Below are 25183 nucleotides of genomic sequence, written 5' to 3'. Positions count from 1 at the left end.
GTCCTCTTGACTTAGAGAGATTACAGAGAGAATGCTATGTTATATTGCTGATGCGCACTTGTACCTCAAAAGCAATTGTGCAAGTGAAGCGTGTGATACATGTTTGCTGAAGGATTAGGTCTGCGCTGGTTTGTTATGCCACTGTGTTGCATATTCTGCAATATGTTATGCTGTGTATGGATACAGGCTGTGCTGTCAATCTCTTGCAAATGCCAGAGTAATACTGTATCAGCATGCCAAGAGTAAGTGATGCTTTTTTTATTGGGTCTTTTTCTTATCTTTTTAATAGTTAACTGTTCATTTCACTATTTCATTCTCAGTAGGGATAAGAAGTAATGTGCACAGTTATGGGTCTTGATACATATCAGCCCAAGTATTAATGAATGTTTCTTTTGCAGGCAAGCCCAGCACCGGTGGTGGTGAACACAGAAAGCCTTGACACCTCACCCTATGTAAGTCCATATGTATGTGATGTATCTCTTCATGTACTGCACTTTGTGAAGAGTTAGATTATTGCAGAATGTTGTTACATTTAATATTAACTGACTTTAAAGAAAGTCATTTTAAGGTCCTTTTAACTGTCACTACAAAACAATAAATATTACATTGAATATATAACTTTTTTCTGAGAAAGTAGTCTCAGCAAAGCTGCATTTATTTCATGAAAAATACAGTAATATTACGAAATAGTATTACAATAAAAAAAAGCAGTTTTCTATTAAAAAGTAATTTGTTCCTATTATGGCAGAGCTGAATTTATCAGCTATTACTTCAGTCTTTAGTGTAACATGATCCTTCAGAAATCATTCTAATATGCTGATTTTGTGCTCAAGAAGTATTTCTTATTATTATCAACGTTGAAAATGGTTGTCCTTTGATTTAATAGAAATAAAAACAGCATACATTTACTTAAAATTTATTTACTGTCACTTTAAATCAATTGACCCCAAACTTATAATATAGTGAGGATGTTTTTAGCTCCAATATGATGTTCAAAAACCCACAAAAATAAGATGGTGTCCTGTATAATGACAGTAAGGATGCGGATTTAATTGAATCATAGGTCAGAAAACAAGCAAATTCGAGCTGTGCATTATTCTTAGTGTTTTTTCACTTTCAGTTGAATACCAAACTATAGTCTACAAATCGGTTAGAAAATGTTGACTGATTTAATGACTTAAAAACGGAAGAAATGAAATCATCTTTAATCAAAAATATGGTCTCTCCATTTATTCACAGTAAATTAAAGTTTCTGTTTATTCATAAATGTGGAGTCGTTAATATTAAGAAATGTAAAATGTGTAATCTTTTTACAGCATTTAGGAGATAATTTCCTTGTCTTATATTTTGAAGTTCCCCTACAGTATATGTGATTTTATGTGTTATGGAGTATCCTTGTTCTAGCTTGCATGTGGATTTAACTGGATTTAGCTTTCCTGTAGCTCAAACAGTAGAGCGTTGGCGGTCATGGGTTCGGTTCCCAGGAAAGCAAGAACTGATAAGAATGTAAATGTGTACCTTGAAATGAATTGTAAGTCGCTTTGGATAAAAGCGTCTGCCAAATGCATAAATGTAAATGTAAAATGTAACTGTGGTTGACATTTATCAGGGACCCATGACACTTCTTCAACCCCATTCTTCTCTTAGTCTCAGCAGCATCTCATAATCCTATACATCCAGAGCCAGAAAGCCTGCTGAGCTGACTTCTGTCATACTTCATTAAGGACTCACTCTGAACACTAGAGTTATCTGAATGAGATAGAGCTAAAGTCTATAAAGAAATGACCATGAGGAACTCTTGACTGACCTCATTAAATACTCCACATTATTAGTGCTCGAGCTTCATTCTGTTGCCATGTGTCTTAACATTGCATGTTTCTAAGGCTGTCGGTAAGTCTGTAAATGTTTTTATGTGTGGATTGAGTTCCAGTAGTTGTAAATGTTAAAGAAAGTAGATCTCCACTTGAATGTAACACTCACTGTAACAAAAACATAGCAATTTAGTGAATGACACCCAAAACACAGATTCACCCAATATTAAAGGTTTGGTAGGCAATTTCGGAGAGGCTAGCAATAGCAAGCTAACTTTGAAAGCATGAGATCCCACCCTCCCTTCAAAGCCACGCCTAAACTCTAAAACACATGAACGTACACAGCAGAAGCTGCAATGCGTCACAAGATGAGAGACGGCGTTAAATTACCTCATGTTTCAAAGCACATAACATTACAATAATAATGAACGAATTAGACATACAGAGCTCTGACTTGTACCACCTGACTGCTGCAGGTTCATTTCGGCGTTGATAGTGTTGACGTAGAAACTAATAAATATGAGTCTGAGGACGTGAACAGCTCCGGGTAGAACTTCACTGGTTGTAGTCTTGTAATTACTGTTACGACATGCCATGAACGCAGCATAAGCCCGTTGTTTTGGTTCAGGAGGAACTATATAAGGCAGCTGCTGTTTGTCTGCATAGCCTTACGGAACGCGCTGATGACGTGTGATGTCCGCGCAAGTATGGAAATACATATGTTGACAGGCAGGGATGACATCGTCAGCCTGAATGCAATGATTGAGCGAACAGTTTTTGGTCCTGAGACTTCCACAGAAGTCACCACTTCTATTATTGATTGCTATCAGGATGTGAAGAGAATTTCAACAAGTATAACAAAGTGTTTATAAAAAAAATTGCCTAGCCTACCTTTAGATGTATAGAGTCGGCACTCACCAACAGTAAACAACAAAAAACTTTGACTGTAAAAATAAACAGAAAACATACAGTAATTGAGGTGAAAACTAGGTAAAATGAGGAATTTGAAGGGTTGTCGTTCAATTTTTTGTACATTTGTTCTGTATGTTTTGATGTTATCTGGAAAATAACGGAAAACTCCTGAAAAGTGCAGGATTTTTCTGCATTGTATTACCCAGAGATAACACATTTTTGACACTGAGTCTGCCAGCAGTCCAGCTGGTGGATTTATAGTTATCTGGCTTGTGGTATACAAAATCCAATGGTCTTTTAATAAATAAATGCATTTAGAATAGGGGTTTCTTTAAAGCAATATAGTATAAAGGCCAATGTTGATGTTGAACAACTCCTTGTGCATGTACTGTACGTCTATTCCTGTTTTGATGGTTCGTTATATTACGTAGATATACTGTAGTAATAGTCTGAAATTGATCGTGTAAATGCCTGTATTGGCTCTTATCCATGTGGCTGGTTGTTTGTGGCCATATATGCAGCATGTTATCAGCATCATAGTTTAGCAGTGCTGAAAACCTCTAAATGGTTCCCAAAGAAAAACAACTAAAGGCTATTGTCAATGGAATTAACTTCGTAACTGACAATCTGTTAAAAATATGTTGTAATGCAAAACTGAAAAGGCCTTTTTGGATATTGTATATCCTTTTAAAACGGATACAAAAAGAAAAGCATTTAAGTAATAGCATGAATGTTATTGTAGTATCATGCTGAGAGCTGGTGGCATGATTTGAGTGTAATGCTGTATTGGGCAGTGTCAGTATTGACGTACATCTCTCACTCTCCTTTAAACCCCACCCCCAACACCACTGATTTCACAAACAGATGTTTTCAGCAGCAGTTACAGAAAGAGAGAGCAACATTTTTAGTATTTAAGGTCTTAAAATGTCATTTAGAAGCTTAAAGCAGAGCCCCCAGAACCACACAAGCGTGTTAATGCTGATTTTTGGCCTGTTTTCATTTATCTCAAGCATATAGTCCAACAGTTTTCTCTACCTAGGACAGCTATCCAGCCTCATTTAAATGAAACCTCATGTTCAACTCTTCCTGAGTGACGTTTGCTCCATGTACGCACTCTCTCTGGTATCTTTGTCCATATCATGTGAAATTTACTGGGGTTTAATGGGTGTTACATGGTCATGACTTTGTAGAAGTTGAAAGATTGGATATAGTTTTACACATTCAAGGTCAGTAGGTGTTTAAGTTACGGTTACTTTTAAAACAGTGTGTTTTAAAGTTTATTCCTGGTGTACTTTCATTATAAGTGTCTTACTGTGACATTTATTGAGGGACAAGTCTAAATTATTTACTGTGGTAATCAACATTATGCCCCAAATGCTTGTTGATACATCTTAACTCGTGCTGAACCCAGAACATTGAAAACGAGTGGACTGGAGTGCGTGTTGAGCCGACAGCTAGTGTCTGTGTGCTTCATAGATTTGGTTTCTGTGGCCTCTCTGGCTGAAATACCCAGTAATTGGCAAGAGATGTAATGCTGCCTGAGTATTGTATCGCCAAGAACTGTAGAACCAGTTGAGGTGAAATGGAAGGAGTGGAAAGAGAAAACACTGAGACTTTTCCAAACAGTTTGTTCTTACATAATTAGAGCACTTTCCTAGCAACAACTTTTTATTATATAAGATTATTTTTGCCCATAATCAGTCCCAGATGCAATCTGCAGACAATTTGAGTGGATTTACTATATATGGAACGGAGACTAATGCTTATTGGTTGTTGAAAACATAACCAGCGAGGCAAATTATTAAATGAATATTCCTGCTGATGAACAACAAAACATCAGCAATAACACCCTCAGAAAACAAAGTCACTGGTCGGTACCCTTTCATTTAGGTACTAAAATACACATTAAGGTACTAATTCTAAACTTTAAGGTAGGCTACTAATATGCATTCTTGAGGGGTAAATAAGGTACAAGCGTGTAACTGGTAAGGACTGCTTTTTTTTACCTTTTCTTTCTGAGAGTAAAAGAGATCAGAATGAACAGTCCTCTGATCTCTTATTGCTGTTGTTTTCTATGGTATAATGTTGGTATTATATGTCTGTCTATAATAATCTACAGTATTATATTAGTACATTTGTGCATTTCAATAATAGAATTGTAGGGGGGAAAAAGCAAGTTTGGTTCCGATTTCTCTTTTTTTTTTTCTGGTTCCTTAACACTTCATTAGAAAAAATGCAATTTTATTGCCAAATGGTGAGAGAATCAACAAACAAAAATACTTTTAAAACAATTCCTCCAAAAGGTGTGTAAAATACTTTTCACGGTCTTTGTGAAAAGGCTGCAATCAGTCGTATAATAACTTCAACTGGCGGACATAATTGTTCATGACACATCTATTTTTGAAAGAAAAACAAAATCTAGTAATCACAAAAACTCCTCCTGAATTATAGAAACTTGCAGAACTAATACATTTTTTTTGGGTGACACTAATAGAGGAGGGCATATGCTCATGTTGATATATTTTGACTTTGTATATTGACAAAAATATTTCGGTTAACTTTCAGGTGAATGGAACAGAAGCTGATTATGAATATGAAGAAATTACACTTGAACGGGTAAGATTGCGGTGACTAAAAAAAAAAGTCAGAAATCGCTTACAATGTCAGTAGAATTTACAATACAATATTTAAAGGTATATGTTATTTTTATGGAGGCTCTGAATAAACTGCATAATGATTGTACAGTGAAAAGAGATGTAACGTTTTCATGCTCAGGGTCTTAAATTGCCACTCAAATGTTAACAGAAAAAAACTTATTTTAATTACATTGTTAGGACAATACAGAATTTATTACATTTGATTTCTACTTGGGCTTTTTTAACATTTGAAAGTTGTACAGTATATGTTAACTAACATGAACTAACAATGAACATTTATAATACTACATTTATAAATAAACATAAATAAGTTCAGAAAAAACTATTCATTAATTCATGAACCCTAATGCATTAACTATAACTAATGTAAACGTATATCATCATTATACTGTACTGAATTGAATGAATATATATCTGAATCAAATTAACAGATCAACTGGCCGTAACATTTGCATGCACATATATTTCTCCTTTGATTTCGTTTTGTATTTAATCATGTCATTATGCTTAAAGGTCTATTTTTTTCTTTGGTTGACATTTTCTCCTTTTTGTTCTGACATGTTTTTTCCCCCCTCCCTACAGGGGAACTCGGGCCTGGGTTTCAGTATTGCAGGCGGTACCGATAACCCCCACATTGGCGAGGACCCAAGCATCTTTATCACTAAGATCATCCCAGGAGGAGCTGCCGCACAGGATGGCAGACTCAGGTCAGAGAATATGTTATTACCCCCAAAGGACAAGTTCATAAGAATGTCTCCTTAGGCCTGTTTACACATCGCACACATAAGCAGTGCATATTTATTTCTGAGCTGGTATGAACAGGTTACAGGATAAGTATAAGTAGCACAGTTATGTGTAGCTGAAGTAGCAGTAGTGGTAGTTACTTTCGACTGCTAAACCTGCCACACGTAGAGTGCTGAATTCAGAAGAAAACATTGAAAATGCAGTAAAATGTATCATCAAAATCTTTTGCAATCTGCTAAGCGCACAGGATGCTAGCATACCGGACCACGTTCCCTCGGGCAGCGCCTAGTGGTTCTGTCAGAGCGTCGTACAAGCTCAAATTCAAACACCTTTACACTCACTTTTTTCACTTACAGAAATAAAGTTCTGCACTTATACTTCTGCTCTAGGGTGAACATTTAAATAGTTACAATTTAACATAACTGTTTAATTGTAATACATTCGGCAGTCATTACTCCAGTCTTCAACATCACTTGATCCAACAGAAGTCGTTCTGATATGCTGATTTGATGCTCATGGAACTTTTCTTATTATTATCAACATTGAAAACAGTTGTGCTGCTTAATATTTTTGCGGAAACCTTTTGTGGAAAATGGGCGAGATCCACAGAATAAAGGGAGAAAATGTCTGCTTGTGCCTTTGGATGTCAGAATTGAAATGCAAAAAAAGATTTAATTTTTAAAGAATTCTGTCGTGGAAGATGCCCCTTGAAGCTAAACGCAGACGTTTAGGGTTACAAACCAAAAAATGGACGACTGTTAAAGCATGGATTTGTTGTAAGCAATAAATCTGCATAAAATTAATATATGCAGTGCTTAGGGGCCATAATGTATTAGTTCTACAATTACAACCTGAAATAATATCTAAACCTATAACATTTTTAATTTTTCTATCTCACAATTCTGCAAAATCTACTGAACAATACATCTGACTTAATCCAGATTAAGTTGTTTCATAGGGTATTGTCACTTGGCATGTTGCGATTGCTCTCTTCATTTGAATAAGTGTGAACGCTGCCATCCGAACCCATCTTTTGACGCTGACAAGATGGATCTCGGTCCACTTCCAAACTGACTCTGGTGTGGTTCGAATGAAATATGAACACAACACATACAAAAGACGCACATACTGTATGTACGCACATACATGCACAACGAGCGCATTTATCCCAACGCACAGCATTGTTTTGGATGTTCGGAAAATTCGGTCTCGAAATATACGTTATAAAAGCCGACCAATCAGGTTGTGAATGTATTTCTATGCCTGAAGGTTCAGTATCTATAGGTTTGGTGTTAACAATGCCAATGTGAACTCTAAACAGACCAGGACAAAAACTTTTTTTTTTTTTTTTGGTCCGGAACGAACTACAAGTGTGAACACACCCATAGTATTCCCTAACTCTGGGCTTTGGGTTTAATTAAAATGAATAACCACATGGACCTAAATTATGATTCCCCTCCTCATGTAAATTTAAATGGTAACACTTTACAATACGGTTTCACTTGTTAACATTAAGATTAATAATTGTTGTTCAATGTTAGTTCATGCGTTAACTATTGTTAACAAATTAGACCTTTTTGCAAAGTGTTACCATTGAAATCTGATCCTCCTCTTCCTTACGTTATTTACTGGAAAAGTTTGTATTAGTTGTCTTTTGGTTTACTCTTATACCATCTTATACTGTATGTAATGTCTGTTTACTCAGTGTGTAACCCGGAAATCACATTATTTTCTGTATAGAACTGCATCCCCATTAGTGTGAAACCAGAGCGCACTTGCGCTGATGCTTCTCTTACATGCAGATTTTGTCTGTGGTGTAAAACAATGATAGATTTTTTTGTTTATACACAAATTTAGTGTTTTGATTGCTTGTAAGTACTTCAAATGGCACTTAATCACTGTGATTTATAGCGGTTTCTTTTGACTGTTTAGTCAGTGTTCTCCCTCTTTTTCTCTGTACAGAGTTAATGACTCTATACTGCGGGTAAATGATGTAGACGTGAGAGACGTAACTCACAGCAATGCTGTGGAGGCTCTGAAGGAGGCAGGCTGCATTGTCAGACTGTACGTAAGAAGAAGAAAAGCCGTCTCAGAAAAAATTATGGATGTAAAGCTGGTAAAAGGTCCTAAAGGTAAAGCCATTTCTCATCTGCTATGTCTTTTTGTGTGATCACTATAGTTCACGTTAGGAAATGGTTCAGCAAATGGTTTACTCTGACCTCTGTTGACAGGTCTAGGTTTCAGTATAGCTGGAGGAGTTGGGAACCAACATATTCCTGGGGACAACAGTATTTATATCACCAAAATCATTGAGGGAGGAGCTGCCCACAAAGATGGAAGGCTGCAGATTGGGGATAAACTTCTGGCTGTAAGTAAAAACTTTTCTATTTACTGAATTTATCATCTTCACCTTACTTAATGAGATGTACAACCTATTAATTTAGAGCTCCTGCAATTGACTTTTAGTCCTAAATATTCTGTTACAATTTTTTTTTGGCAAATACGCTGTAGAGGAACAATTGCATCTGACACACTAATCATTGTTAATGAATCACAAATTTTGTAATCATCAGGTAAACTGACCTTCGATTGGTCCTCTTCTGTCAGTTAAATATTATTGTACCCTGGCTTATTAAATTATAAAGCATTCTTGTTTTATGTCTTGCTTTTCAAAAGTTTGGAATCAATAAGATTTTTTAAAATAAATTTAAACTTTTATTCTGCAAAGATGCATTAAATTGATCAAAAGTGACAATAGAGAATTTGTTACAATATATTCTATTTCAAATAAATGCGCTTTTGAACTTTCTATTCATAAAAAAAAAAAATCTGAAAAAATGTATCATGGTTTCCACAAAAATATTAAGCTGCACAATGGTTTTCAACATTGATATAATAAGTAATCAACACCTAATCAGCATAGAATGATTTCTGAAGGATCATGTGACACTGATGACTGGAGTAATGATGCTGAAAATTCAGCTTTACCATCACAGGAATAAATTGCATTTATTAAACAGAAGACCGCTATTATTTTTGCAGTTTTTACTGTATATTTGATCACATAAATGCAGCCTTGATGAGCATACAAGACCAATTTCAAAGACATTAAAACATCTTACTGACCCCACACTTGTATAGTGTGTGTGTGTGTGTGTTGCATCTGATACATTCATCTTTTACAGGTGAATGCTGCTTGCCTTGAAGACGTCACTCATGAAGATGCCGTGACTGCCTTGAAAAACACCCCTGATGTCGTCTATTTAAAAGTGGCGAAACCTACTAGTGTCTTTATGAATGATAGTTACGTTCCTCCCGATGTCACCAGCTGTAAGTAAGCTTATCCTGAAACATACTGTATTCTTCTAGCTTTATTTTTTTTTTTGACTAAGTCTATTACCTACATAGGAAGACAAGTAAATGCATGGGGATGTTGTCAGTATGGTCAGAGAGTTAACAAACTTGCCAGGCACTTTGCCTCAGTTCTGTGGTCTTTTGTTGGTGTCCCATGCTCACAAATGGCTTAAATCCCACCTTAAATCCGCTATAGACAGCACTTTCTACTGATGGGGGCAGCAACTCATGAGGACGGCCAGTAAAATTGACTGTGCAAAGTGCTGAGTGATGACAGTCGATAATGTAGCACCTTGGTGATGTTCCAGTGGCAGGCCAGATCCCCCAGCATTAGATCCTGAGAAAGGAAGCTGTCGTTAGGGCTTAAAGGCATGAAGGACAAAAGCACATTTAATCATGAAGTGCATCACGTGGCCAGCTCCCCTATCCGACAAATCCAGCATCAGTATATGTAAAAATCAGTGCGTGTGTGTGCGCAAGTGTTGCAGAGGGAGTTTTGAAGCCATGTAAGGATATCTGCACATGAAGACATGCGAGTCATGCGAGTGCGCACAATGTGATTTCTTTTTTTTTTTTTTTTCTCGGAAGGCGTAAACAGAACAATTTCATTAGTGATCTCATTTCATTATATCTGTCATCCAGTCAGGCAATGCGTAGGGCTTTGACACGTGAAGGACTGTTTGATGAGAATTAAATAAATGGGTTGTCGATGTCTGCAGTTAGTAATTGCCCAGTGAGTACCCTTGACTTTATTTCACTTTACATCTGACACAGTGAAATAAGGACACATCTTTTATAGTAGGGACATCAATTATGGAGACTTAAAAGGATTTTGTTTGCACAAAATGAAATTTCTGCCACCCTCATGTCCATTCATTTACATTTATGCATTTGGAAGATGCTTCTTTGTATATCTTAGTGCAAAATAGAATTGCACTAAGATATACATGTATCAGTTTATGGATTCATTGCAAATCAAACTTAAGACCTTGCTATCAGCATTCTGTAGTCAGTCTAATGTTTAAGCTACTAAAATGCCCATGTTGTTATTTTGATCATTTTATTTTAATGTGTCCTCCTTACAGTTTAATTACACAACTAAGTAATGAGTAATATTAATTAACATGTACATAGGGTTTGGTTTAGTGTTAGTTGCTTGTAACTATGTATACTGCAGTAAATACATGTAGCGTACTGTAATAAGGACACATAAAAATAGAAAAGTGATACCGTTATATTTATATGTGGAAAGCATTTTTGAAGAATCTTTGCTGTTCTTTTTCATACAAGAACATTTGGTTACACTTTATGTTAAGGTGTCCTTGTTACAGTGTAATTATATATTTGTGACCTTGGACCACAAAACCAGTCACATGGGTACATTTTTTTTTAATTGAGATTTATACGTCATCTGAAAGCTGAATAAATACACTTTCCATTGATGTATGGTTTGTTAGGACAGGACAATTTGGCCGAGATACGACTATTTGAAAATCTGGAATCTGAGGGTGAAAAAAAAATCGAAATATTGAGAAAATCGCATTTAAAGTTGTCCATTTATGTTCGTGATTGTGCTGCTTTCACTCACACAAATAAATGTTTTATACATTTACGGTAGGAAATTTACAAAATATCTTCATGGAACGTGATCTTTACTTAATATACTTAAAAAATCAATAATTTTGACCCATACAATGTATTGTTGACTATTGCCACAAATATACCCGTGCTACTTGTGACTGGTTTTGTGATCCAGGGTCACATTTAAGTACTGAGTAATATTAATTAATTATGTGTACCTTATACAGGTTTAGGGTTAGGATTATGTTTTGTTGTAGGGTTAGTTCCATGCAATTATGCATGATTTATAGTTATTACTATAGTAACTACATGTAACGTGTAACAGGTTATTAAAAAAAAAAAAATGTCTGAAGCCAAACAATAGCTTTGTTTGAGGACCAGCCTGACATTTTGTTAAATATTCAATGCTCTCTTCACCAAATCTCTGAAAAATGTACGCATTGGTGCATTTTCTCAAGGTTTAATATCATTTATGCCAAACGGTATTGTGTCGTAACCAAATGGCCTAACAGAATATGTAAAATGGAGAATGAGATTTAACAACTTTGTCTGTTCCGCACACAAAGCTATAAGTATGTTTTCAAAAGTTTGAATACAGCGCACAAGTCACACGGACTGCTTTTATGGGTTCTTTTGGTCCTTTTTGGAGCTTAATGTGATGTGGATCTTTCTATTCATCAGAGAATCCTGAAAAAGAGTTTTCAACATTGACAATAATACTAAATGTTTCTTGAGCACCAAATCAGCATATTAGAATAATTTCTGAAGGATCATGTGACACTGAAGACCATTCCCATTTCCATCACAGGAATGAATTACAGTACATTTTAAAATAAGATAACATAACTTTCAACATAAAAAAAAAATCTGACCCTAGACTTGTGACCAGAAGTGTTTGGAAGAGAGGTAATGTACTAGGAAGAAGTAGTTTGTGCTTAAAGCACAAAGAGAGTGATCAAATAAGATTTTAACATCCTTACTAGGAGTACTTTTACACACCAACTATTTTCAGCAATTTTAGTCATTGGAAAGTCTGTAAATGTAATTTTTCACATTAATACATATGACCTCTTAGAACATTGCCAAATGAGTTTTCATCATTGCATCAATAACATTATATCTTTGTGTTTTGGATTTTCAGCCTATTCCCAGCACATGGAGAACCATATCAGCACCCAAAGCTATCTAAGTCAGCCATTAACCCCCGCCACCCCATCTCGGTACTCTCCTATCTCAAAAGGCATGCTGGGAGATGATGAGATCACAAGGTGAGCCTTTGCCCTCCCGATTTCTTTGTCTTCCTAATCATGACTTTTGCCGTACTGTAACATTTGATGGCTATGGGTTCAGAGGCCATCTGTGCAGTTCCTATTGTGCGTTACGATTCCTTGCCCTTGCGAAGTGAAATAACGTTTATTTCAAGTGAAAGTTAATACAGATCATGACTTGCTCTTAAACTATTTCTATACAGTCTTATCCTTTGATTTCACTCGCTCTCATTTTTTCTCACTCTCATCACATCTTAGGCTGCTTTTTTGCTTTCTGATGCTTCTTTTCTCTGTATCACCCTCCTGAAATTTGGAAGATAATGCTATATAAGTTTCATTAAATGTAGCTTGGTGTAAAGACAGCTTCATAATTCTGGTGTAGGTACTGTATGAGAATAGCTTTTCTCTATTCACATAAGATAAGCCGCAAGGTTAATGGCATTCTTAGTACATATTTTATCTCTGCATAATGGTTCATGGCTTTATATACTACAAAACAGACTACATAAAACTCTACACTCACACACAACTATTCACATTAGTCTTAGATGAGTTATTAGTTGGTATGTCCTCATTCTGCTGAAAGGAAATCATCTTGATTTAGGGATTATTCCCTTTATCTCCACTCATACACACATACACAATCCAATATGTGTGTGTGTTGCTATAAACTACCAGTCATAAGTTTGGTTTCTGTAAGACTTTTTAAATGTTTTTGTAAGAAGTCTCTTATGCTCACCAAGACTGCATTTATTTTGATTAGAAATACAGAATGATAAATATATATTGTGAAATATTTTTACAATGTAAAACTTGTAACTCTCTTCAGCTATAATATATTTTAAAGTTTTATGATTGCCAAGCTGAATTTTCAGCAGCCATTACTCCAGTCTTCACGTCCCCCGTAGTCAATAATTTGATCCCTTTAAACTCATCTTTGATCACGAAAATTAGATATTTAACTTTTTTGTTCTTGTGAAAAATAAAGCTTGAATGTAACTCTACACCCTTGCTTCATTTAATATACGTGGAACCATGAATATACAAATTAGTCTCCGCCTCCTCTCAATCACACACGCTCAGAATAGCTGATCCACTTGCTCAACTTTACTGTAGTTAACGCTACACGATGGCAAGTGGAAATACTGGTTTAATTCAGCCATATGCTGCATGTTTGAATGCAACTGAATTCAGAAGAAGTGGAAGAGTGAGTTATACAGGCTCGCATACAAGCCGATGTATCAGAAGGGTAAAGCGTTTTATGTACCGCTCTCTACGACGTCGGACACATAACGGTAATTAATATGTTTAGCCTTTTGCTTGACTACGTTATCAATATGCTAATAATGTTGTTAAAGTTACAAAAAACAAGTTCCCGTTCGCCATCTCATAGCCAGACAGCTGCCTTCTAAAAATCAGCATCCTTAGAAACGCTCTGAACAATTTAGAACGTCAGTGGAGAAAGGCAAATAGTTCATCATAACATCGTAATATACACAATTCGCCCGCTATATTGCTAAATATACCCGATTTTTCATATCAACAGAAAAACATACCGGGATAACCTGGCTTCTCTTGAGACCCCCCTGCTTCACAGCATAATTAATGATGTGCTGAAGCCCGCCCGCATGTTGATGTGATTGATTACAGCATATTTGTGACGTAAAGAACACCAGCGATTTCAAACCGTGTTTATGAGACTATCTTTGGTTCACTGCAGTTTCAATGAGGAAAATACTCAGCAATGGTGTTGACTTGCTTTTCACCACAGGGGTCTTTCAGTGTCACATGATCCATCAGAATTCATACTAATATGCAGATTTTGATCACAGGAAATATTTCATACTGCAAAAGTCCCATAAATTCAAAGTGAATAATCTCGTCATGTCTGAATTGTAAACTCGCTTGTCTCACTTTTGCAAAGGAAATTTTAGGTTTTTTAAATCATTTGTAAAATATTACAAGAATTTGAGTGCTGTTATTTACTCTGCGTTCTTATGTTATTCAGAGGTGAAGGTCTTTTTGACTTGCAAGCATTTTGAATTTTCCAGTTGGTCATGACAATTTCTACCTGATAATTTTTTTTACAGCTTGGCATAACTAACAAAAGTATGTTCATTATAAAAATGACCATAGAGTTATACAATTTTATTCCTTTTGCAGGTCTAGAAATCACATTTTTAAATGTAGACTACCGAATATTTCCAGACAGTGAGAACCCTGGTTTTTCAATGTATAGAAAAGAAAAAACAGTTGTTAAGGTGAAGTAAAATAATAAATATTTTAATATTATAATTGTTTTTAACTTATTTTAATGCTTGTTTTCTCTTATTTTCAATCATTTTAAGTCCTCTTGAGAACCACTGATGTAGGGCATTCACAAGGACACATGCATATTAGGGACATATGGCAGATCAGTCACAGTGTTTGTTGGACAGTTTTAAATGTCCTCTGGAGAGCTGTTGAAGATATCACTTCATTTAGAAAAAAGCCTCTTTGCTGTGTCCTGTTCTTTCTCATTCACCTGATTTGTTTGCTCATTTCGTAAGAGTTGTTGTCAGTAGCGACTCGCGAGTGGTATTACGAGAGAGAGAGAGAGAGAGACTGTGCAGATGATCTTGGCCAGACCACCATATATTTTATCCAGTAGAGAACAGTAGATACTTATCAAGGACACACACACATACTGACTGGTGTGCTTTACCATATTTAATCCCCTTTAATCATGGGGATTTATTTCCCATTGGAAGAATTCGCCAAATACGTCATATTGATGTTAAAAACAAACAGCCTTTTACGTCATAAGCTGGCGTCATGATATGACCAACCAATCTGTGAAGTCAACTTTGGCAAATCTGATAAGCTTTGAATTAAGACTTAATTCTACAGGATGGGTATGAAAATACACTGTTTTATAACTGAGATTTGTCAATGTCACTCAGTTTCTCTACTGAACCGTTGTTCTTAGAGTTTTAAGGGCTAAAAGACACGTCTGTAGTCATGTTGAGAGAGGGTTTGTTTGAAAACGTGCGAATGCTACCGAGCCAGTGATTTGAGGCTGTGCTGCCATCTACAGACTACTAGATGCATGCTTCACAAATATGCTGTATATTTGGCAAACTAATATTTAAGTAATTTCTTCAGCACTGGCACCAAAAATACTGCTGAACACTTTTATGTCAGGCTCCCTGTTTGGCTGATCAGGATGATCAAATATTTGAAAGCACCACATCACATTTACATACAATTTGAACTGCAGATAAAAGTAAAAATGCGATGCACCTTTGCAAATATGTAAGAGCATGTATCTCTCTTGTGTAGTTCATATTTTGTACACTAGAGGGAGATCTGGTCAAATTTATTTTATTTTCTTATTTTTCTGGCAAATAATTAATGTAAGAGGATGTTGCTGGTATATGTATATGTATGCATATATATATATATATATATATATATATATATATATATATATATATATATATATATAGAGATAGAGATAGATAGATAGATAGATAGATAGATAGATAGATAGATAGATAGATAGATAGATAGATTATAGCTATAGATATCTCTCTCTCTCTCTCTCTCTCTCTCTCTCTCTATATATATATATATATATATATATATATATATAGATATAGATATAGATATATATACAGTATATATAGATATATATATATATATATAGATAGATAGATAGATAGATATATATATATATATATATATATATATAGATAGATAGATAGATAGATAGATAGATAGATAGATAGATAGATAGATAGATAGATAGATAGATAGATAGTTATATAGTGTTTATATTTTATTTGATTTCAGATTTTTTTGTAATAGATAGGTTTTTTTTTTTCTCTCGTGTACGTGTACGCGTTTGTATGTTTATGTGCATGTGCGTATGCGTGTGTATGTCTGTCACTTTTGTAAGCATTGTAATATTTATTTAAGCATGCTTTCTTGAACCTCTCACTCAAATCAGCTAATAAATGCCGGTTTTGTTTTTTAGGGAGCCTAGGAAAATAGTCCTGCACAGGGGCACCACAGGACTAGGCTTCAACATTGTAGGAGGAGAAGATGGAGAGGGAATCTTCATCTCCTTCATATTAGCAGGAGGGCCTGCAGACCTGTGTGGAGAATTGAGGAAAGGAGACCGTATCATTTCTGTAAGAAGAACATCGCATTACCAGCAATTGTTACTCATTATTACTCATTGTCAATCTTACAGAAATATTTTATTTTTATTTAGTTATTTACCATTTCAGCGAAACATTGATTTCAAAAAGTGAAATGCAGAATGTTTTTATATTTGGAATATCCCTATTTTTTTAATCCCAGCAGCACTCAAGCTGCATAAACTTTACAGTAATAGTTCTCCAGGTTTACAGTAGATTTTAAATTCTAAATTAGCATTTCAGGCTATTGGACCCCACTGGCTGTGCTTGGAATCGGTGGTTATTTGTGGTACACATCATTAATATTGTATGTTTGTTGCAGGTAAATGGGGTGGACCTCCGCAGTGCAACGCATGAACAGGCGGCTGCAGCGCTGAAGAACGCTGGACAGACTGTCACCATCGTAGCTCAGTACAGACCTGAAGGTACAGACCTGTCCTTTACTAATATGACAACGTCAATCCTTTTGTTTATTTCAGCTGATAATAAGCATCTGTTGTGTTTCATTACACTTCCACTAAATGTGCACTTGATTCAAGCCTTAACCTTAATTAACTTTCTTTTATACTAATTAATTTCCTCACTCTGCCTCAGATTGGTGTTTACCCAAATTTCCCCTGCTATTTGCATACAGATTTTAAAATCAAACTCTAAATTGCTGAGCGTTTAGCTGAAGAACTTGATTGGATGCAGCATGGCCTGAATACTACAAATGCTTATTTGTTCACAACTGGGCAGAGCAGAAAGCCATTTCATGCATGGTGGACTGTGATAATGGGAAGAAAGTCAAGTGGCAGTGACACTGTGGATTTGATAGACAACCTGTCATTTGTGTTGTGCGGAGGATTATTTGATAACCTTTCTCAATCTGCTCCTATGAGGTAATTGTAGTTGTGAATACTGGTGTCCACTGAATTCTCAACTTAATTGTCGTTCTTTAAACCCAGCTGTGGTGTGTATTTATAGTCAACATGAAATGCCATTCGCAACCCATTACTTTTATTTGACCCATTTACTTTCAGAATCTGAAATGTTTCAAAGTGAAACAGGTTATTGAACAAGAAAAAATGACAGGACTTGATTTTATCCGTCATAAATGTATTGGATGGTGAAAATTGTCTTTATTTTATTTGTTGTAATAATACCAAAAATACACTACTGCCCCTACGGAGCCCCTAAAGGGACAAAAATATGGGAGTGAAAATTATTTGTCAATGCTTTTGCGTTCTCTCGCAAATGTTTTGCGTTCCTCCAAGAAACTTTGCGTTGGCTCGCAAACCGTTTGCAAGGGAACGCAATGGTTTTGCAAGCGAATGCAAAGTTTCTCAGCGGAATGCAACACAAAAGTGTTGACTTATTATTTTTCCTCCCATCTTATATTTTTTCCCACCACCATGTCTGTTTAGGGGCTCCGTACTGCACCAAACACACTACTGTTCAAAACTTTAGGGTTGATAAGGTTTTTTTTTAAAAACTATTTATGCTCACTAAGGCTGTATTATTTTGCTACAATAATTATTATTATTTTGTATATTATTACAAAAATAATAATTTTGCTCGAAATACAGTATAAACAGTAATATTGTGAAATATTATAACAATTTAAAGTACCATTTTTCCATTTTAATACATTCTGCATTTTATTTTTTCTGTACTAATGGCAAAACTGAATTTGTGACTTCAGTCTTCAGGGTCACATGATCCTTCCGAAATCATTCTAATATGCTGATTTAGTGCTCAAGAAACATTTCTTTGATGAATAAAAAGAACAGCATTTTTAAAAAAAAAAAAAGAAATCTTTTAGACTATTATAAATGTATTGTCCCTTTTGAACAATTAAATGTGTCATTGTTGAATAAAAGTATTAATTTCTTGAAAAAAACATCAACAAAAAAACGTACTGACCCCGAAGTTTTGAAATCAAGTCAGTTATAATTTCATGTTGATGCTGTATTGTGTTGTGGTCGTGACTCAGAGCAGCTTGGCTTCTTCATCCTGAGGTTCAGACTCCAGCCTGCCCGTCCTTTCTTTCGGCTCGGCAGGCCTGGCTGCAGTGTTTATTAAAATACCAATGGGGTGTTGATGACCCTCAGAGCTTTGGCTGGAGATAGTTTGAGAGGGTCTAAATTAAGATTCTGAACAGGTCTGTACGTGTATGTGTGATCCGAGCTTCTTTCACACCCCTAGTGAGCATATGTGTGTCTATGTAGCATATTCTCTGTTTGGTGAAAGCTGTTGTCTTAGCGTGGCTCCTGTGCCTGGCTTCCTGTCCCCGTCACGCTCCTCCGTTCATGGCCAGCACAGAGCATCTCTGCCCTTCAGATTGGCTTTCACTAGCACAACGTTTCAATCTGTAATAGTTACAAGAAGTTAAAACATGCTAGAAAGATGCTTCTTGTAACATATTAAAATGCTAGGAACATGTTAACAGCATATTAAAACATGTTAGCAATATGCTTGTTAGAAACAAGTTTTATAAGCAAAAATGTATATATATTCTTTATAATTTCTTATTCCTTACTTTTGTTTTATAATTTGAAATAGTACCTGGGCATTTTTACAGATTTTGTTAGACTTACCCAAATTTAATTTAACACACTTTACAGTTGAAATAATATTTCTTTTTTTTTGCATTACAGTAATTATGTTGGCTTGGCAGTGTGCTGAAACGTGATACAAACAAGCTAGCAACATGCTAAAACATTATCAAGTGCTAAAACATGTTAGCAACATGTTACAATGTGATATTGTTTAAACATGCTAGAAACATGTTAAAATAAGTTCGAAAGATGCCAGTAACATGTTAAAATATGTGCTAATACAAGCTAGAAACAAGTTAAAACATGCTAGAAAGATGCTAGTAACATACTAAGATGCTAGTAACATACTAAAATGCTAGAAACATGTTAGCAGCATATTAAAACATGTTAGCAACATGTTAGAAACATGTTTTATTACCAAAAAAGTATATATTCTTTATACTTTATTACTTTTGTTTTTGTTATTACCATTTTTACAGATTTTGTGAGACTTACCCAAATGTTTGTTTACATTAATTTAACACACTTTACAGTTGAATTAATATTTCTTTTTTTTTGCATTACAGTAATTATGTTGACTTGACAGTGTGCTGAAACGTGATACAAACAAGCTAGCAACATGCTAAAACATTATCAAGTGCTAAAACATGTTAGCAACATGTTACAATGTGACATTGTTTAAACATGCTAGAAACATGTTAAAATAAGTTCGAAAGATGCCAGTAACATGTTAAAATATGTGCTAATACAAGCTAGCAACAAGTTAAAACATGCTAGAAAGATGCTAGTAACATACTAAAATGCTAGAAACATGTTAGCAGCATATTAAAACATGTTAGCAACATGTTTTATTACCAAAAAAGTATATATTCTTTATACTTTATTACTTTTGTTTTTGTTATTACCATTTTTACAGATTTTGTGAGACTTCAAATTTTCCATAGCGTAGTCTGTCATCTCCCCTTCATTGTTGCTTTCCATACAAAATCTGCACACCTACTGTCATCTTGTGTTACAACACGGGTGTCAGTTTACAAGGCTTTGGCTCTCAGTGCTACTTTCAGTTCAAATATAGATGTGGAAGGTTTCAATAATGCATTGTAATGTTGATACACTGTAATAGTGTTTTATTTTCACATTGTATCATAATTGATTTTACGAAACAAATTTGCAACCCATTTTTGGGGCATTTGTGACCAGCCACTGCACTCCAGTGAACATATTGCATTGAACGTTACATGTTCATAGCTGTGACAGAGAAATGACCGACCTCCACATTAATCTGTTTGTTATCCAAGCAAGACATCTCATCAACATGCTCTTCTGCCCAGTATTCAATCAGCAAGCTGGAGACCGGTCATGCCAAAACGAGGCGGCCACAGGTGCGAGCAGGGTTCAGGCAGCTCCCTGTGGGGAGAATGAGCTGAGATTAGATCCAACTCCCTCTGCTCTCCATATGCAGTGTGCGACAACATGCATAATAAAGCATCGGAAAGCACAGACGCAGCACACGCTTTGACCAATGGCTGCTGAGGGAGGACCTTGTAAACTCTCCAGGGCTTCTCATAGTGAATTTGTCTGTGCTGCATGTTGTTTTTCATTAAGTGCGATAACCAGAGGATGCTTTATATATCTAACTAAAGAACAGATGTTGTGGAGTAATGCTTTTAACTGAGATGAGTCATTCCAGAGCCTCCATCTTGTGACATGAGAAACAAATGTCATTAAACGTACTCGGATGGTGCTGTTTGGATAGGAAATGAAACCCTTCAGGGCTAGACTGCTTTGATCAGAGGGATTTAACGGCTCTGAGGATCTGTGCTGGAGCTTAAAGACATCAGTGTCTGACACACACACAGCTGGGCTAAGCACAAGTCCCTCTTCAGTGACATGCCCTCAAGTTATTTACAGACTTAAAGAGAAATCTGCCCATTTCACTTACCTCAACTGAATCAAATGCTTTGTAATTTTAGTAGGACCGCGCAGTCAATGAAAACAGTGCTTGACTATGATTTCTCCGATCGTATATACAGTATAAGAAGGTGCGATCAAGTAATGCTTCAGTGTCGGCATGTCTTCTTATTATGAGGAGCTTTGGACTTGCCTCCCCATTGCAAAGTAAAACGTGACCAACCACTGATAACAGCTGTCAAATATCACCACCTACATTAATAATGCGTTTTAGCCGCACTTTATATTTCATTAATAATCGCCATAGTTTATTTCCATGAGTATATCTTTCTAAGACACTCCCTCTGTCTCATTTATATGTTAATGTGCACTTTTTTTTAATAAATAAATTACATAGGGATGCACTGATACTAGTATCGGTATTGGGCCGATACTGCGCACATGAATATGAACATGAACTGTTACATGATTTATGTATAATGATTGGTTCCCTACAATATTACAGGCAGTAATCACATTACGTTTTCAAGAAATTTTCTGTGCGCAAACATCCAAAGCGCGCGCACAGAAAGCTTCTTTGGACTCAGACAGTGTGAGAATGGCCTATTAAATCGAGTTCTCTTTCATGTCTTGCAGTTTAACAGACAAATTCTCACTAAATTATGTCAATATGCCCTTATAGGCAAGTATTCTTGTGAAACATAGGCGGTTATGTCTTAAGTGAGCTTAAACAATTGAAAAGAAAACGCGTGTGTAACAGTATGTTGGATACGTGCAGCTCTTAAAGTGACAGCAGCCTAATAAGCCTACTGCTGTCTTTGGCCTCAATGTTAATCTAACAACAAAATACTGAGAAAATCACTCACTGCTCTTGACTGGTTGAGCCCTGTTCGAGCAGCCCTAAATATTCCCTGTGATATTAAATTAAAGATAAAATATGATTGAACAATAATATGAACAGTGAAAGTAACAGTAGCTGCTACAATACTTTTTAACAGGCATAAATAGGCATGAAAATAACTGAAGGTAATATTTATTTGCTAAGCCAACTAATTTGATTCATATTCTTTTGCTTTCTCTGCCCAATATTGTTAAAACATTTAAATTGCAATGAAAATACAGGTATCTGTACTCTGTATCGTCAAGTACTAAAAATAAAAGTATCGGTATCAGACTCGTTCTGGAAAAGTGGTACATCCCTAAAATTCGGTGCATCCCTAAAATTACATAATAATAATAATAATAATAATAATAATAATAATAATAAAATTATGAATAAATTATAATAAATTATATAATGAAATGTTTAATAATAATAAAATGCATATTATTATTGTGTAGTTTTTTAAGATATAGATACAGTAGGTTATATACAGCTGATTGTATATGTAACAAATATTTTTTGTAAAATTACTGAAATACAACATTTATTGAATTGCTTAATCAATGTTTTACACAAGTTTATGCTGCAATACTGGAAATATGTTTCCCCCAGACAATGGAAAATCCTGGAGTTGCTTATTTAAGCATATTTTGGGCTTGTTTTGTCAGACCAGATTGCTTTTCTTGCAAGATCTGGCAACACTGTAATACTTAGATGGCATGTATAGCAGCAGCGCTGAGGTTTTACTGTGCTCGTGTCAAAAATGAGTTAAGCTTCTTTTAATGCCTTAAGGAGATGACTAAAGTATTAGTCAATGTTATGTATAAACTGAGAGTGCTTTAGCCACATACATTAGCGCCACGCACAGACTACAACGATAAAGTCAGTCAGATTAACGAAGAAATCCTCTCTCGCACCTTTTTAAAATTCACATATTCATGAGATCACAGCTGTCTAACTTTGATTTGATGACGGGGAAATTTTGTGACTTTGTGTTTGGTGACTGTTTTTGTATTTTTCTTATTTGGTCTACAAAGTACTATTGAAGTGATTTGTGGCCAAAGCATTTTGCAGCAGTTTGCTAAATACTCATTAAGGATGCAAACCATCTGTACCTTATCGTTTACTGGCGGATGTTGGATATTTATTTCTGTTCATTTTCCCCTGTTTTTACATTCACATTATCTTTGCTGTCATCTAACACTCACTTAAAGTTTATCTTATAAATACTAATAATTTAATAACACTGTTAAATGTAATCTTTTGGAATTCTCCAAATGAATATCCGTTTAAACTTTAAACCGTTAAAGTTTAAACGGTTAAATTATTAAATTACAGTTAAATTATGTCTCATTTGTTTATTGTACACCACAATATTGTCCATTTATTGATTTTTAGGTATAACATGAAAAAAAGTACTGGCATATCAGCATCACTATTACAATTGCTCATATTCTGGAAGTATTAAACTTTGTAGCTAACTTGTCCGGTACCATTTGTCCAATGGACATGAATTATACTTCAAATCGTGCATTAATTTAGCTTTGACTATTGTGCCATAATGCCATTTCTAAATATAAAATCTCCTAATGATTATTCATCCAACATTCATTCTTTTGAAACGTGACTCAAAACATATTATTCCCTCTTTCTTCCTCCCTCCTTTTCAAGCTTTCTGAAAGCCCCTTAATTGTTTTGTTTGACACAGGATTGGTGATGATAACATTCTGAATTCTTGATAAAACGAAGGCCTTTCAGTGTTCTATGGCAGCACATGCATCATTACTCCCATTAAACTAATCATTCAAAACCAGTGTAGTCCTGGGAGAAATAGCATTGTTTCCTGTTGTTTCATCTGCGTGGACTCAGTGAGCAGTCATGAAAGTTCTCCAGTCTTCATTATGAAGGACTTTGTAATACTTCTCTATCTAATTATAAGCTTTTGTTCATCACCGGAGACTTGCACAGATCCATTAAATCTCATTGTTCTATGTTTATCTACCAAGGGAAGATGTACATGCAGAGAGAATACACGACAGAGATATGATTTATTGAAGATAATTTAATGTTGGATAGTACTTATGAAATATCCATATTGTCTCATCAGATACAGTTCGAAAAAGGCAACAACATCTCCAACAATACAGTAACGTGTATATCAAGCAGAGAACATTTGTTGTATTCGACTTACTTTATTCATGTGAATGCGAAAAGTTTAGATAATAAGATTTTTTTTTTTTTTTTTTTTTCACAATTACATGAACGCAAGGATGAATTTTAAATTTTACTCCTTTGGTTTGAGCTTCTTTTTTTTTCATGTACCCATGGATATGTAGTTGTAAACACAATTTATTATGAAATATTTAACGGGTCTTAATTATTTCCTCTCTAATCAAAATGGGGTTTTTTTGTGAATATTTTTTCCTCTGTCCTCAATATCACTTTACATCCTGTTAGTATTTTGTAGCATTCTTATAATATTATTATAATATTATGACATCATCCTTCAGGAAGGGACATTTTGGTGGAAGAAAATAGTAATATCAGTAATGGATTTAATGAATTTTGATTTTGTGATGTTGTGTGATATTAGTTGGTTTGTCTGTCATTCCAACTAAAAGAGAGTAAATAAAGAACTTCAATTTGACACCAAATGTAAACAGGGATTCTCAATCCCTCAGTGAACATTGACTATAGCTTTTTATTGCCATCATGGTAGGTTTATCCTTGATCATTTTCTTGCTGTTGTGTAAATAAGTCTTAAATAATAAAGGTTAATGGCATAGTTCACCCCGAAATGAAAATTCTGTCTTTTACTTACCCTCATGTCATTCCAAAACTGTATGACATTCTTGCTTCTGTAAAACAAAAAAGAAGATATTTTTAGAAATTTCTCAGTGTTTTTTGTTGACACAATGGAAGTCAGTGGTAATCAAAATGGTTTGGTTTCTTCAAAATATCTTATTTTATTCTCCACAGAGGAAAGTTAGTATTATAGGTTTGGAACCGTGTGTGAATGATGACAGAATTTTTCAATTTTGGGACTATCACTTTTAGAGCATATGTTTCACTAGATCATGCATATTTATAGAAATACCCAAATACAACACCATCATTATATTTATTTTACAAAAGTTACTGCATAACAGGAATGCCCATGTGTATTGTTTTGTGTGTTTTTTGACCTGCCTAAATCCTTTTCCCAATTGAATCCTGTGGATTAGCAACATGTTCAGCCACGTGCACTGTGTGTGTGTGCAGTCGGGCTAAATTTGCTGTAACCCAGCAGATCCTCAGAACTGATGCTTACACCAAACCTCCGTTGCTGACAAATATCA

General features: G+C 35.1%; 1 protein-coding gene across 19 annotated transcripts in view; it reads left to right on the top strand.

Moving 5' to 3' along the window:
* LOC307165763 (disks large homolog 1) overlaps positions 1-25183 on the top strand; it is a 116979-nt gene that overhangs the window by 71287 nt on the left and 20509 nt on the right. For 17 of the 19 annotated variants that reach the window (XM_079883713.1, XM_079883715.1, XM_079883704.1 and 14 more), the window contains 9 exons: positions 399-452; positions 5289-5339; positions 5963-6087; positions 8087-8256; positions 8356-8492; positions 9310-9454; positions 12201-12327; positions 16346-16502; positions 16834-16936. In XM_079883713.1, the coding sequence (XP_079739839.1) occupies positions 399-452; positions 5289-5339; positions 5963-6087; positions 8087-8256; positions 8356-8492; positions 9310-9454; positions 12201-12327; positions 16346-16502; positions 16834-16936 (1069 nt within the window). Of the gene's footprint in view, positions 1-43; positions 243-398; positions 453-5288; positions 5340-5962; positions 6088-8086; positions 8257-8355; positions 8493-9309; positions 9455-12200; positions 12328-16345; positions 16503-16833; positions 16937-25183 lie in introns of those variants that run through there. The other 2 variants (XM_079883712.1, XM_079883711.1) reach the window with 1 other exon arrangement.

The sequence above is a fragment of the Squalius cephalus genome (genome assembly GCF_949319135.1).
Source record: "Squalius cephalus genome assembly, chromosome: 10".
NCBI classification, from domain to species: Eukaryota; Metazoa; Chordata; class Actinopteri; order Cypriniformes; family Leuciscidae; genus Squalius; species Squalius cephalus.
This window is presented reverse-complemented; position numbering and strand designations above follow the sequence as displayed.